Source organism: Rhopalosiphum padi, chromosome 1, assembly GCF_020882245.1.
Source record: "Rhopalosiphum padi isolate XX-2018 chromosome 1, ASM2088224v1, whole genome shotgun sequence".
Lineage (NCBI taxonomy): Eukaryota > Metazoa > Arthropoda > Insecta > Hemiptera > Aphididae > Rhopalosiphum > Rhopalosiphum padi.
Window position 1 is genome coordinate 37,689,426 of NC_083597.1, and position 16,778 is coordinate 37,706,203.

Below are 16,778 nucleotides of genomic sequence, written 5' to 3' on the forward strand. Positions count from 1 at the left end.
TCTTCACTAGTTGTATGTTTACCAACAAAAAAATATTGATGGTAATTAATTAATTTCTTTATCTAAGTATATTGTTAACTAAATCTTTATTTTCTTAACATTAACTAATCTTAATTAGACAATTATAACCCACAAGTTAATTTTTTCTTTTAATCTCAAACTTTCCTACTTTTGATTTATTGAGAGCATATTTAGCATAACTCGCATAAGCAACATGCTGTTTAAGTTCATCCGTTAATATAAATAAGAACAATTCAATTTAATACGGTAGAAACTTATAGTTTGGCTTATCGTGTTATGTTTATTAATATTAGTTGGTTCTATCTGGTCCTAGTTTGTAATAGACTTGTTGGTACGAATTCTTTAACCACTAATTACATCTGTAATTACAATAAATAAAATAAATGGGCTCCATCTCTTCAAAAATCTGAGCACGCCACCGTCGTCATTATAATACGTGCGACGAAATGTTCGGGAAATTTCGCGCAACTCAGTGATACGGCTGTCGGAAGTAATTACATAACGTAACACTACCCCGCCAAACACTTGCCTATTCGTACCGCGTCACTACCGAAATCGTTCCGTGACGTCACCCGTAGGAGACATTATTTGTTAACAATAGTGAATAGTGTAAAATATACCGTTTTTTCAACCTTTTTTTAAAAAAAATGTTTGTACAGAATACCATGTATACAAAAACTAATAAACATTCCGGCGAGTCATTTTGTGCCGTAACAATGTGTAAAAATTACGCTAGCAGGCTAAATAAATTTACATTAACACATCTGATTTTAGAGGACACACTTATTAATTTAGCTGTTATCTTTGGGATTTGACAGATTAGATAGAAAAAAAAAATCTGTGGATGTTGTAATTCCCAAAATCTCTCTCTTTTATGTACCATTTACCTTACACACTGATATTATTTACATGATACTGGTACTAAAAAGCAAAAATACATAAAATAAATACAAGTTTGAGTTCAAAATATTTTCAATTGTGTTGAAATTCCTAAATGCTTGTTATTATTATTTCTGCAATCAAAACTAAAAACACGTTATAAAACTTGGGGCACACATTTGTCATTCAAGGGACACGCTTTAATTTTGAAGGAACACAAAGTATGTCAGTGGACACAGTATTTTAGGACCCGATATTATTAAAGGTATATGCAATTGTGCTAAAATCCTGAAAACGGACACGTGGGCCGTGACAGTGAACAGCGAAGCACTTAAATAGTCTATACAGAACGCCGTGTGATCGTAATAAAACATTTTAATATTGCTGTACATAAAACAAAAAGCATTGGCTTTATTGGTACTTAAGACAAACTGAATGAAAAACAAAAAATGGAACAAACAACAAAAAAAAGTCAGCTAAAAAAATTCTTACTTGATTCGTGGTTTAAATATAAATACCTAATAAGATAGTTAGTAAGTTGTACTACTAAAATATAATATTTGTTAGTAAGTAATATTAAGTAGGCATGACAGATTTTACAAATAATTATTTTATTTTATTATAAAATTTAAATGTCTACACCTTTAGAAGTTTATGAAAAATCAACTTTTTATTTAAATATATTATAATATGTTGCTTGATATTGGTTTACAGATTAATGTAAATAATATCGATAGGATATAAAATTAATCGTGTAAAAAACTTGTCGCGAGCAAAAAACATTATGCGTTTCTATACAAAAATTACCTCTTTTAAATTAACGTGTGCGCACCGACCTGCTATACCATCTGTGTCCGTACTCCGTTGTACGATTTACTTGATGTCCGTTATAGTTATAAAGCGCGCCCGGGGGACGCGTACGGCCGACAACCATTGCCACGCAAAACGGGTTTAAACCACAATAATTAAGTTTTGTGGCGTACCTACAGGTCGAGATCGCATAGTATACTTAGCAAATCTTAAACATGTGCGACAGTTATTTATTTTGAACAATCAATTGATTTGACATGCAAATAATAATAATAATAATTAAATAGACAATGTTACAATAATAATTATTATCATTGTTATCAAACGATTCGCAGTGATTATTTATAATACGATCTCGTATAATTTAATTTCATAATAATACAAGTCACGGTCGCAGAGTAAAACGTCCTCGAATTGCGCATAAACATCATTGCATGTAATGATCGTCGAACAGAAAATCGTCAGTGGCCAAATGAGGCGACGACAGATTTGTATGGGCGAGGGTAGGGTCAGTGGTGGCTTGTATTTATATGATAAAAGCGGAAATGAGAGGGACCACGGCATTAGTGGGTTGCCCCGCGGGAGCTATTATCGTGTGCTCTTCCCATCTCCTTCTCGCTCACTCAAACCTCTCTCACTCATTCTCTCTTTCCTCTCACCCCGCCGCCCTTATCGCTCGCTCTCACTCACACCTCCCCCTCCACCTATCTCTCAGGCTCTCGCAGTGTTTAGGGCTGGAAACTGCTGTAATGTATCCGCTGCGTATTCGCCAGGGGAGAGATTCGGGCTTTATCGCTACAATAAACATATTTTTCCCGTTGCCCCCGGACCGGCGGCGTGCACAATAAAAGTCGTCCGCATACAGCGCCATCCCCCCCCTCCCCCCGTGCCAACCCGCTCCGTTTTTCGACGCCACGTACCCCTCTCGCTTTCGCCCTAATCAACATTTACGGCGTCCATTAACCGAGTTTTTCATTACTTTTACACGAGCTTTTGCGAGGTCGCAACACAGCCCCCCCTGTACCAATGCTTCACCCTCCGTAGTACCCCTGCCCGGCAATCGACCGCCGCATTCGCGTGTATTACGTATTTTAATAGTTGGCGATTTTTAGACGGTGTTTTAAGCGTTAAGCGCATTTTATTATTATTATTATTACACGCGTTAGGTATGGCAGTTCGTGTAACAGCAATAGTACACAAAAATAAATCATGTCGTACCATCGCTGCGTTTATATTATATTATATACATTTATAAATATAATTTACAGTGGTGGCTTTGACTAATTTTATGTATAAGAGGTCCAATTTATTTTATTTAGGTATATTATATTACACTTTCTATATGATTATTTCGATTTTAATATTAAAAATATAAATATGTACACATATTTCAGTTATTCAAATTCTGAGTTGAAATAAATCTTAACCTATCGTTTTATTAGTGCAGTATTTTATATGACGTGGTTATATATTATAATTACAACCATTAATGTTTTTGTATATTTAAAATTTACATACAATTTTTATTGTCAATATTATATAATCAATGTATCCGTGTGGATACGATTTTCACTTTGGAAGGATTTTTATTTTATATTTAATTTATTTGTATCTGAAAAATACTTAAAATGTTTATTTTTGTATTAATATTAAATGATAATATTGTTTATCTTACTGCTTGCTAAACCTTGAATAAAATAAAATAATTAAAAAACAAGGTTTTTATATTTTGTATTGCTAATTATGTAGAAATAAAGATTTTAGCTAATATTTGAAAACATTTGTATTAACATCTAAGAAACTCATCAAGTGCAATTATTAAATCGTAAAATAATTATTTAATGATGCTTTTTAACATACTTTGGCCATTCGGAATTAAATACAATAAAGGTTTTTTATTTTTAACCGACACTGTACCATTTATGGTTTAAAGTTTAAACGATCGATTTACCAACTGTTATTTTTTTGCAAATATGATACATGTGAATTGTGCAGCCTATGGGCTGTATAGGATGTGTGAAGCAATAAAACTCGAATATCCAAATATCGATAATATGATAAGTCGTGTTAAAAAATGTTTTCAAAAAGCTCCTATACAGTTGTATGTTGCAATTCCAAAAATTATTTACTGAGCGTCGTCTTCGCAAGCTTTAATTACACGGTAGATAACTTAGCTAGATACGTACCGTATCATATTATGCTAATAATTTAAATTGTATAAAATCAATATTATTGTCTTTAAACAAAAACATAGCAGTCTATAAAAATTCGAGGGTTTTTTTTTTAAATAGCAATATAAAAGTAATTTAGCTTATGGAAAAAGTATTTTAAGCTTCATTGCTTGTTCAATTCTAAAAATAGAAAATACGTCCTTTCCACTTGACGAAAATCTAGAAATTGTTGAAAATATCAAAGTAAAATTAGCTAAAATGAAGGAAAATCGCTTAAAAGATTAGCAAAAAATTCCAAAACGTTTAAAAAAAAAATATCGAAGACTAAAATTTATTTTTATGTTACATGATATTTTTAAATGCAAGTAATCTGGATAAAGATTTTTATATTAACCTAACTCTTGGTGAAATCACAAATTTGAAAACGCGAGAATTACATCATACGATTTATGAACGTAGCTTCAGAGAAAATGTTGCATGTATTATATTAATAACATGTAATTATTATGATAATAATATTATAAATTAAATATGTAAGTATATCATATTATTGTTATTAACTTTTGTCAATTCTACCTAATACCTTACTATTAAACACTTTGAATGAGTAAAATTGGTTTAACGAGATAAATAGAAGATACTAGCTTAAAATAAATTATCAAAATTTAAAAATGTCATTACGCACAGTAATAGTCATAATGTACGTAAAAATGTAAGAAATCCCCAAGAATTATGTTCTTGAATTGTAACGAAATAACTAACATCTTTAATCTTAATTTAATATGTTATTTCGTTGAAATTTAAAATTCAAATATCTATAAAGAAAATATGTGTTCATATATTTTTAGATTTATCGGTTTCAACATGAACATGTATGAGAAATCTTGTACATTTTTAAGTCTTAGCATGAAAATTGAACATTTTATTTAATAAATTGTTCAATACAAAATAATTTGCAAATGTTCGTGATTTTTACAAATATTATAAATTAGTAAGTAATAATAACAACTTGTAAAGAACATTATAATCAATTTGTTTTTGCTTTTCATAATTTATTCATAAGAAGCATGGAAAATTTTTACTTTTAACCTCGCTTACCCCTGCCTCCAAAAAAATAACAACTAGATTCAAATTTTACTGACCATTTAACCGTAAAACATTCATAATATTATTTTTAAATATGTATCGTTACTACAACTATTAATATAGAAATAAATTAACGGTAACTTAAAAACGTCATTAAATTGACAACATATAATAAAGACTAACCATACTTTTGATTTGGCTCATTACGTCCATGTAAAATGTTTTAATAATAAAATTAAAACACTGGTTTACACATAGGTAACTTCTAACTACTAACTACATCTTTAATCCAATAAAAATAATTATCCAAAGTAGTAATAAATAATAACAATTTTATTTAATAATAAGACATTAATAAATAATATATACAATACAACAAGGAAGTATTAAAATGCTAAAGCTACATAGTCAAAACTAATTAATATCACATTATTCAACTTATTATTTGTATTATCATTATTATTATTATTAAAATATTATATACTTAACTTAGGGCCTAACATAATAATAATAATAATAATAATAATAACTAGATTATTGCAATTAAGTAATATTTAGACATATTGTGATTATTATTATGATTTTGGAATACTAGGCCTTGAAATTAATGGAAATATCATTGATGCAATGATGCCAACAACGATTGAAAATGAATATTTTTCAAACAATAAATTACCATTGTGATATATAATATTAGTTATTACATATATTATATAGATAATGCCCAATTTATGTAAAATAATTTATATAAATAACTAATTTTTTTTTATACTAAAATATCCATTTTATGGAAAACATTTGATTCCATACCATAATTTACCCTAACCATACATACTGGGTCATAAATTTTACGAACGGTATTGCGAAAATGTACGTTCCATTACCACTCTTATGTTGTTTTTTACAATAAACAACTTTTGTTGATTGGAAATATTATAATTTATATATTCTTATATTATTATTTATTAAAAATTAAAAAAATTAAAAATTAACAATCAAAAGAAAATTATTTACAAAATAGATTTGAGGTAATTATTAATTATTATTAATGAATATAATATGATAGAATAGAATCAAGAATTGAAATATTGTTTTTGTAAAAATTGTTCCACTGAATATATTTTGTGTTTGAAATTTTCCATGCAATATTATTTAATTAATTTGAAAATTTTTAGGTATATAAAAATCTATTCATTTTTAGTATTGACTTATTATTAATAGATTTATTTTCAAATTCTGTGACAAAAAAAAAAAATCATGTCTCATGTCTTATAATTTAAATAATTTAAAAAAATTAATATAACAATGATTATGGCTACATTATTTATTAATTATTCTTTCTGATCTACACTCTATTATAAATATTGTGAAAGGGTAAAACAGATAATATTATTAAACATCATTTGATGTTAACATCGTTACTATTTTGATTTAGTAGCCCATTCAAGCTAATTGTTCTTCTAAATGCAATTGTTTCGTTCGAGCAAATTTCATTCGTTCCACTCGGAATAACAAAAATCGATTGGAATTTTAAACAATATTATATTGATGATTGACCGGATTTAAACACAATTTCTTTAAATAAATTATCTTTTACAATATTTTTTACCTAAACATTTCCGATATATTATTAATAATAAATAATTATCATAATAATAATTTAGAATACTTTTTTTAACTATATTACTATATACTCTTATATAAAACAGTCCATATTTTTTAGACAACAACGAAAACGAAGGTCTGTGTAACAATAATAATCATTAATTATAGGAGGAAAATACGTAAACGTTGGTGGAGATGGCATGGCGTGTAGTGTGAGGAATGGAAGATGGGTACAAGATCTCGTTAAGACTAAACTATTAAAAAAATAATATATTTTAAATATTACAATTATTATGCATACGCAGTGTTATTTTAGTTAAGTACATACAATATATATGTACTAATATATGCATCTTATGATGCAATCATAAATTTTATTCTGAGTGTTTGCCAAAATTTAGCAGTAAAATTCAATATATTTATATAAACTACTCAAACTCTCTGTACAATCGACCACCCAATACTTCAAATTTATAAAAAAAAATTAAATTATTATATTTCCTATATTAAAATAACATTTGAACATTTTGAAGACAGTTAAATGTGATACCGTTATCATTTATCAGTCATTAGCTGTACAGAATATTGTCACAACATATTCATTCAAAAATATTTATACCTATCAACACTTTTAAAATAGAATGTACAATTATGAAAAAAAAAATATAGAATTATACGAATTGGTCCAAACAAAATCTCCCCTTCGCGTTCTTTTTCAACACCACTAAATTAATTTAGGTAGGTTAGCTGATTTTCCGATACAAAAACGGATATTTTATGAAAAAAATCCAAATACATATACAATAACATAACTATAATAAATCATAACCAATGTTTATGTGTTGATATATTATGTAATATTTACAGTTTGATCAGATATCGATTATATGATTTGATCATCTCGCGGTTTTTATCAAACATATTTTGTTTTTTAATACAACGTGTATTGTCATAATATCAGAATATCAAATTCGTTAACAGGTTCGTTTACAGTTATGTCGGTTTTGATTTGGTTATTAGAAGAACATAAATATCGGGATTGGTCAAAATTAATCATAAATTTCTGTTTCAGCTATAGATTTTGAACGTCACAGTGTAATAATATGTACACGAATAAAAAAAAACCTCCCCGAAAAAACATTAACATGGATAAATGCCTTAATTACTAAAAAAATATTATTATAATATCTATTTGAACAAGGGTTCCGGTTTCAGTTCCAGGTTTCAGTTCCCAACCCTCATCCATAGACCGGATATCGTTGAAAGTAAGTAATGGTATATTCCTACACTACACGTCAAGTCTACGCTACAGCCATATAGGACGGGAGAAAAAAAACTAAAAACACAACATAGGTACGAAAAAAACGACGTTTATCACAGAATTCGGCAATATTTGCTTTTGTTTTTCACGGGCGTGGCTGACATCGACGGCGTGTGGGCGGGATGCTTGCTGCTATAGCCCGGTGTGGACGCCGGTGACGTGAACACCGGAAGCGACGCGGAACTGATCATGTTATGCTGATCGGTGGAGGTCGCAGAGTCAGACGGCTTCACGGAGTCGGAAGTCATGGAGGCTGGCACGCTGCCGCTAGCCGTGCTGTTGTACAGTGACCTGCTAACGCGGTTCCGGAACGACCGGCTGGACGTGGGCTTTTTTCGGAAACTGGAAAACTTGGCGCCGTTTCGGTGGAACGCTGTGGAAGTGTCCAGGTTGAGGTCGAGGTTCTGCGAGCGGCGCGGCAACAACAAAAACAATAAAAAAAACAGTTTCGATGAGTTTGGACTTACTGCAATGCGTCACCGCCGCCTATTACGACGCCACAATCATGAGAATATCACTATAATATTATCATATGCTGACACGTACTGTGATTTACCAAACATACTCACCCTTATTTTTTTCCATTTAATAATGAATTTATTCAATTTTATTTTTATTTTTTTTTTTCAAAAATACTACTTAAGATAATATTTTAAAATTCATGAGGATTTTTGTCCTGTGACAATGCAAATTTCTGTATTTGAAATGAGAATCCCCTGCTTTTTTAGTTTTTACTGTTAAGTATCTAAAGGATATATATATATATTTTAATGTCGATGTGCCTTATTTAAAATTTGAACGATATTTTTTTTAAATTTTTCAGTTATTGAAATGTGTATACTACGGATAAAAGTCAATAAAAATATTTTTATAAAATATAAAATAGATCTAGTAGTTATTAGATATCGATCATTTAAAAAAATTATAAATATTGTTCGATTAATATTAATTACTATCAGTTTAAATTCACCATAAATCCATTATCATAGACCTATTATTTTTATTACACAAAGTTAAATAATTCAAAAACTACACTTATATTTTGATATGTAAAAAATATTTAGTTAAATTACCGATTAAATAATTTAAAGTAGAAAAGCAAAAGTTTTTACTTCATAACATACTCTTTAATTAGGCAGAAATAAAAAAACTCAAGTATATGAATATAAGATTGTTAAGCACATTAAAAAATTCCAAAAATTGGATTTTGATTAATTGTATTATTGAAAAAGAAAATGGTGATGAATATGCTTGATGAATCACTCTGTATAACAGTGGCGGTGGTGGTGCAGTAAATATGTAGCTGAATTAGTATAGATGGTACTTATAATACAACATTGGAGGCGTATTCGAGATGGTTAATATTATTGAAAAAAAAGTTATATCGACTATCCCGTAGACAATTGAAACGGTTCAATGTAAGTAATTTTAACGAAATATATTTAAAAAAAAAATTGAATTAAATTTATTTAAATATTATTTATTTAAAAATTACTTATTACAAGACGTAGTCCTTCACGTAACTATCATTATAAGTTATTGAATAAAAATATGGAATAATATAGACATCAATAATTTAGACTGTTGGAAGGAACCAATTGTGTGAATATAAGAAATCATATAATATGTTCGCCATAACAAAAGGGGAACGTTGGCAATGCGATAATGTTCATCAATACATATGATTTTATTGATACATTTCATAAAATAACATTTTTATAACATGTATATGTATGGAATAGGAACTTTTGGCGTCTCCAACGACCATTAATTACTCTGTCTTACAAATATAAATCGTGATAAATGTACGTTTAGTCCATTTCTTTTTCTCAATTTAAATTCGGTATTCGAGTTATTATATTATGATCGTTAAATATAAATAAATTGTAATAAAATCGAAAATGATGATTACCAATCACTGATAATGTTATTTCTTAGCGTTTTGTATGGTAAGTAATGGAGACTACCAAAAATATATTTGTTCCGCTGAACGTAAAATCATGTTTTTAAGGTGGATACAACAGATACAGTAAGTGTCTTTTAAATTGGAGTACTATTTTGCGTCTGTTGACCAAAAGCAATTACATTACGTGTCGTTAAGTTTAATTGGCATGTCTAATCGTTTAACATTTTTATTTTTTTTTAATACGCCACATGATGACATAATATAAATGTATTCAAACGAATGGAATAACCAACAGTGAGTATTAACAAAGTAGATACAGGTAAATATAATGTGTTACGTGAGGTAGCCGGTCTTATTCAGCGTTATAACAATAAAGTTTTCTAAATAATGTGTAACAACTTAGTGAAATTCAAAAACAAGAGAAGGTAAATATAATATTATTATTATACGATAATATTATATTCTAAAGAAGTATTTACTAAAGGAAAGTTTCGATTCTAAATGAATATATTGGGAATTATTTATTTACTTATGTGAATATAAAACTATATTTATACATGAATTTTACAACGTGAGCCTACATTATAATATAATACAATTACGACAATTGTATTTTACAGAAATGTGTTTATACAACAACAAATAAAACAAATTATAATAATAACTACTCAATATAATATAATTATCATTTGGTATGATTTTATATGCCGTATAAGTCCATACTTAAGCTATATGAAAAATTAATAAAAAAATTTAATGTCGACAAAAATAAAATGTGTTTGTAAAAATGTTAAGGTGTATAATCTGTTGCCTATGACCTAGCATTCAAGGCTTATTTAAAAAATAAATTTAAGTTTTTTAAATATGAAGTAAGTTCCGATAATTTTTATTACAATCAAATTATGGTGATTTGAGGTATATATTAATAATTAATAAGACCATATTATGTGTTATATTTGAATGAAAACGAATAATAGCTTTAAAAGCTATAAAATTAAAAATATATTTTCTTACTGTAAGATATATTATTATATTTAAAAATAATTGTATTAAAATAAATTTTAAAATACTTGACTACATACGGGAAATTTAAAACGTGTACTTATTAAATGGTGCTGAAACTAATTAAATAATAGTGCATAATTTGCTGCTTAACCATAGTTAAAATTAAATATTCAGACAAACCAATGCTAATCATAACGGTAGATTTCACGATTTCCATTTGAATAGTTATGGTTTTGATTTTTATTTTATTCAAATTTGAACACAATTCTTCAATTCTTGAAAATAGATTCTTCCACGGTGTATGGCATAAATTATTAAATAAACATTTTTTCTAATCATCTAATCTAACGCATAACGCATGGTATATTAATATATTATATTATTATATTATAAATATAATACTTAAAATAAAAATATACATATAATTTAAATTATTAACAAATCAATTAAAATTAATCTCATATGTTTAAAAAAATAAAATAATATTTTAATATTATTAGATAATACGAAAGTAATGATATTATAAAACATTATGAAACATAAGTTGTAAATATTTTAATATAGAATAACAACAGTTTTTTATAATTACGATAATCTTAATATTGTATATGTTTAAAGTTAATTTAAAAAAAGTATACATATATATATATATATTTATATATTTAAGTACATCTAAACAACTATAAAAATTAACAATACATAATTTATTTAAGTTCATTTACATATTTAAGCTTCTTAATTTAACATATTATACTAAATTATTTCTAATTTTTTGTAATATACTAAATATGTATTATAAATAATTATATAACTTTATTAAATATTGGATTTTTATATAAAAACGAGACAGATTATTTAATATAAACTGTAACAGAAGTTTAATATTAAATTTGTAAATTTAAATTATTTATAACCTATGTTAATAATTATTCAATATTTGTTACACGTTTTTCATTTTAATATAATAATAATTATGTTAGCCTAAAGTTAATACCTAATCAATACTTCTGATAGAATTTCGAAACTTCCCTTATTAATAATACGATCAGAAATTCGAGGAAAAAAAATTATAGGTACCTTAATTAGGTATGTTTACCATGTTTCTTACTAACTTTTGTATTGCTTTTCTTCGTGGAATTTTGTGTAGTATTCAGTGTAGTTACTGTGAACTCTATGTCTTTCGTGCTTTTGTGAGCTACAAATATAAAGCCAATTAACACAGTGACCCAAAAAATCTTAAATAACTTACTAAAAAATTCTTCAACGGGAATCTCAATTTTATCATGGTCAATCCACGTCAAGCCCATTTCGACTTTTTCTGCTAAATCTTTCCAGTGTTTTCGATTTTCTAGTGTACCTTCGTACAATGGCGTAATCCATGGAAAAGTGTCACATAGAACCTACAAATAAATATAATAATTTATTATATTTGTCATATGCTCGTTAAATACAACAGTTTTACTTTGTACAATGGCAAACAAATGACATCGATGAATTCAACTTGCATCTGTGGGAGTTCGTCTTTTTTTTCTCTATCCATCATAGCCTATCCAAGACAGTTGAATTCAATATTAATATCTTATATTTTATTCATTAATTATTAAGTTTACCATCGGTTGTTGATTAAGTTGTAACTTTTCCAAATCACCTTGGTCAAAAAATTCATCAGCCACAAGCTTAGCCATTTTGTGTTGAACTTCCCAAGGCTTGGCGATTGCACTCACGTCGCAAGCAGTCATCAAAATACCACACAGCACTGAAAAATAATAATAATAGGTATAATAGGCATTTGAGTTCTGTAAGTTGCGTATGTACCTATACGACATGACTCTAGCAAATAATAATAAAAAAAAAAATTGTAAATCTGAATATATAATAATATTCGATAAATCCCAATTTCGACTATTACTAGATTATGCATTTATATTTAGGTATGACGATTTATTTAATAAAAAAATAACAATAATGTTTGAGAAATCCACTCACGAGCTTTTTTCTCCTCGCTTTGCCAATCGAATTCACCATTTTCAACGACCTCCATAAATCTGTTTTTCTTTTTGAAATACATAGCCAAATCTGTCGACAGAATTGAATTTTCTACCAGCTTCATAACACAACGATAATCTTCCGGTGACAAAGCTTGGAATATGTTGTTGCCGTCACTGTTTAGGATCATAACGCATTGATCGAAGTGATGGTGTTCCATTGTACTGGTTGTATAAAGAATTGCTAACGGTGATTCGGTCTTCGTCTGAAAAGCATTGTTCGTGCCCCGGTGATCGAGATCGTGACATAAACACGCCACTAGCAGTCCCAAAATCTAATAATTTAATTAAATCACATGCATAATTATACAGTTTGTTAAATAATACATATCTTCTTTGCGTGAAAAACGCGGTTATTTTGGTAGACTTGTCTGATCCTTTCACCTAACCTCCTTAGTCATTCCATTTTACGCCATTCGAATTCTTATCCCCTAAAGGATATATTGAAAATACTTTGCACAATGTATGTACACCATAATTACAAAATACTACGATGAATGGCATGAACCATAGCGAGAAAAACTAAACAATCGGTGGAATCGATTACAACAATTACGTATGTTGAAGCAGATATATGTGATTAATTTTACCATCGATTAGTTGTTCGTGGAAATGAGAGAAGCCACATATACTCACATCAAACACAGATATAAATACCAGAAACTAAATATGATTTAGTATTGTTTTATTTAATTACCTATAAATCATCACTCCGAGTGTCTATATCTACAAGAACTTAGAATATATAATTATTTGAAATATGCAGATGATATTATTTTTCGTTAAATTCTCTTTATTTACATTTTTTACACTATTTGCATTTAACTTCTACTAATCGTGGAACAAAATACAGTGGCCAAGTCGTTCATCCGGTCCAATAACTATTAATTAACGGTAAGATTTATTTTTTTGTCATAGTCTGTCGTCGGTATACCTAATACAATAAATAAAATTTCACATTTTTACTATAAAAGGTAAATGCTTACTTCCAAATCGCTCATGAATCTTTCCATTTTTCCGGTTTTTAACATGGCAAACATAGTCTGTGCCACGTTTAACGCATGTCTCCAGTTGTGATATTTTACTGGTCGGTAATTTTTCCTCACACTCAACACCCATTTACAAAGGACCTGAAAATATAATGTTGGGAATAGAAATGTCAAACATTGGGTAATACCTACGTCCATCAATTATTAATCAAATAAAGTTTTGGAATATAATATTTTTTGTTTCATTGACACCAAACAGAATCACCACTCAATAATATAACATTATGAGTATAACAATTAATATTATATTATTAGTATAATGCTGTTAAATTTTCCGACTAGTGGATTAAAATCATACTATAATGTACTGTACGAACATGGTATGGAATTTGAAACTGTTGCACTAGATTGCACTGCAGGAACATACGGATGGTTGCTTTACACGTATCGTCGTCTGACAAATCAAAATCAATGAATTTAAAACTGAAATAAAAAGTAATTAAATATTAATAATATCAATAAAATAGCAGTCTCTCGAAGAGAGTGAGAATTTTAAATTACATTGTACACAAGTATGTATATTTAAGTATTTATACTGGCCATTCATTATTCAGACTAAATAATTATAAATAAACGTCTTATTCTATTCTTATTAGAGACAAAGTTATAATTATAACACGTTTGTTTACTTGTTTACAAGTTGATTTTACTTATAGTTTTGTTTTGTACTTTGAATATTTAAAATAATGCTTTATAATAAAACTGTTTTTAAGTTGAACAATTTATGTTTATGTATAATATAATGTTATAATATATATATTCCTATTATTCCTTCTATATAAAATATTATTAATTCAAAGTTGTTCGCGGAAGTATGAACCATAATAAACATTGTTTAGAGAAATCTAATTGGTACACAAGAATTTCCATTAAAAATAATAAAATATTTTGCATAACATTGCAGGCAACAATACTTAATTGGAAAAATATATTATTATTGAATTGGAATTTTAATTGTGTTATATTAATTTATTGTTGCTTTTAAACTTATAACAAATAAAATTATATCAAATGCATTATTAATATTCATATAACTTTTCAAAATGATCGGAATTAGTTACATTCGTTAAAAGTTGTATTTAACTAATCAATGTATTAATAAATTGAAAAGTTCTTACAAACAATTTATATACGTATATGCACTATTTTTAAGTAGTTCTAACTATAAACAATTTACCATTGTATTGTTAAATTTGATTTACTGTCAGAGTGTCAACTGTTAGAATCAATGATTAATTGAACTGAACTATAGTAATAATAATAATTGTGTCGTATAATACGCGTGTTTATAAACGGATTGGTCGTGATTAGTGATTAAAAAACAATAACCATAGTGGTAGTTATTCTGCCGTATAGTAGATTGAGTGTACCTACCCCATAATTGGGTAGGCCACTGTGATGGATAAGGTAAATTTGAATTCAATAATAAACCATTGAATACAATAAAAAACGAGTATGAGCAGAGACCATCTGTCAGCTTATAATTCGAAATTCAAACCCTCATCAAAAATTAATATGGCTTTACGCTGAACTTTTTAAAAAAATTATTTTAGGGGAAATTTATGAGAAACCTTGTATTCAATTTTCAAACCTTGATCATAAAAATTAAAAATTTAATGAATAAAAAATAGTTGACTACAACATAGTTTATGTATTTTGTTATGTTTGCAGTTTATGAATATTGTTAAATTTGACATTCCACTATGTTTAGGTATACATTTTTAATTGCAGTAAAAAAATGTTTGTAAAGAATGCTGTAACATATTTTCAAACTTTTATTCACTAACATACATGTACCACACATAAGTTGAATAAAACTAAAAATTAAAAAAATTCAGATCACAAAGAATCAAAATATTGTTTAATCTTCTAGTGTTTAGAAATTACTAACATAAATGCAATTATCTACTGTTATTATATAATTGTACTATAACGAAATAACAAAAAACATTTTGTCAAAAACAAGTGTTACAAGAATATTCCCAGTTTTCCGTAATTGTTAGATTTTTCTAGGTAATAAAGTTAAGTGCTTACGGGAAAAAGCAATTTGTGACTTTTTACCCCCAAATTACCAACTAATTCAAAGGTGTTGTAATCGAACACTAAAAAAAACACATAATTTCAAAACCAATATATTGTTCAAAATCTAAAATAAATATAGAAAATTGAAGAGGAATTATATTTGCGTAAATAATTTATTTATGTATCTATCATGTTAACAGATGTGTTATGTTTTGTCGTCGAATTAAGCTAATTTGAAAATAAATAATCTATAAATTAGATACCTATACAAGTTGTAAGTCTCGGCAGAAGGAATTTTGTCTTGCGCTAATTTTATGGTATCGTCAACTGACGCGGTCGCGTGGTACGACAGACATTCGAGCGCGACTTTTTGTTTAGCCATTAATTTGCCTGAAACACGAATAAAATATTATTGTGGAACTGTTTTAGGCATGTCGTAGTCCACGGAAATAAGCCGACGATACTCACATGCGCTCTCGTACATCTGCGTGTTATGAATCCCCAGACCGCAGAATATAGCAAAAGCTTCGAACGTCGCCACGTCACAGTCGGTAAACGGAAAGCCGGTTTCCTATATAAAACCACAAAATATATCGTTACACTACAGCATGGAAACGGTATCACAGTAAAATCTGTTAATTATAAATTTAAAAAAAAACAACAACAACAACAACAAAATAAGTAAAATATGTAACATTTGTGTACATTAATCTCCGTCCACTAATGTATGTTTAGTGTTTACGATGTTAAAGATATATTATAACAATTATTATGATATAGGTACATACCATATATTATGTATAAACAGTGTATTATATTTTAATAAAGATTCTATTGTTAATTTTATATATCCGGGAA

General features: G+C 27.8%; 1 protein-coding gene across 3 annotated transcripts in view; it reads right to left on the reverse strand.

The window, feature by feature from the left end:
- Positions 1–5,279: 5,279 nt before the first annotated feature.
- The window catches only part of LOC132919008 (cGMP-specific 3',5'-cyclic phosphodiesterase), an 88,241-nt gene continuing 76,742 nt past the window's right edge, over positions 5,280–16,778 (reverse strand). For 2 of the 3 annotated variants that reach the window (XM_060980368.1, XM_060980362.1), the window contains 10 exons: positions 16,389–16,491; positions 16,184–16,310; positions 14,216–14,321; positions 13,836–13,979; positions 12,791–13,124; positions 12,415–12,560; positions 12,267–12,350; positions 12,054–12,204; positions 11,917–11,999; positions 5,280–8,297 (listed from right to left, as the gene is read on the reverse strand). In XM_060980368.1, coding sequence (XP_060836351.1) covers positions 7,947–8,297; positions 11,917–11,999; positions 12,054–12,204; positions 12,267–12,350; positions 12,415–12,560; positions 12,791–13,124; positions 13,836–13,979; positions 14,216–14,321; positions 16,184–16,310; positions 16,389–16,491 — 1,629 coding nt within the window. In that variant the 3' untranslated portion in view covers positions 5,280–7,946. Of the gene's footprint in view, positions 8,298–11,881; positions 12,000–12,053; positions 12,205–12,266; positions 12,351–12,414; positions 12,561–12,790; positions 13,125–13,835; positions 13,980–14,215; positions 14,322–16,183; positions 16,311–16,388; positions 16,492–16,778 lie in introns of all 3 variants that reach the window. The other variant, XM_060980375.1, reaches the window with a different exon arrangement.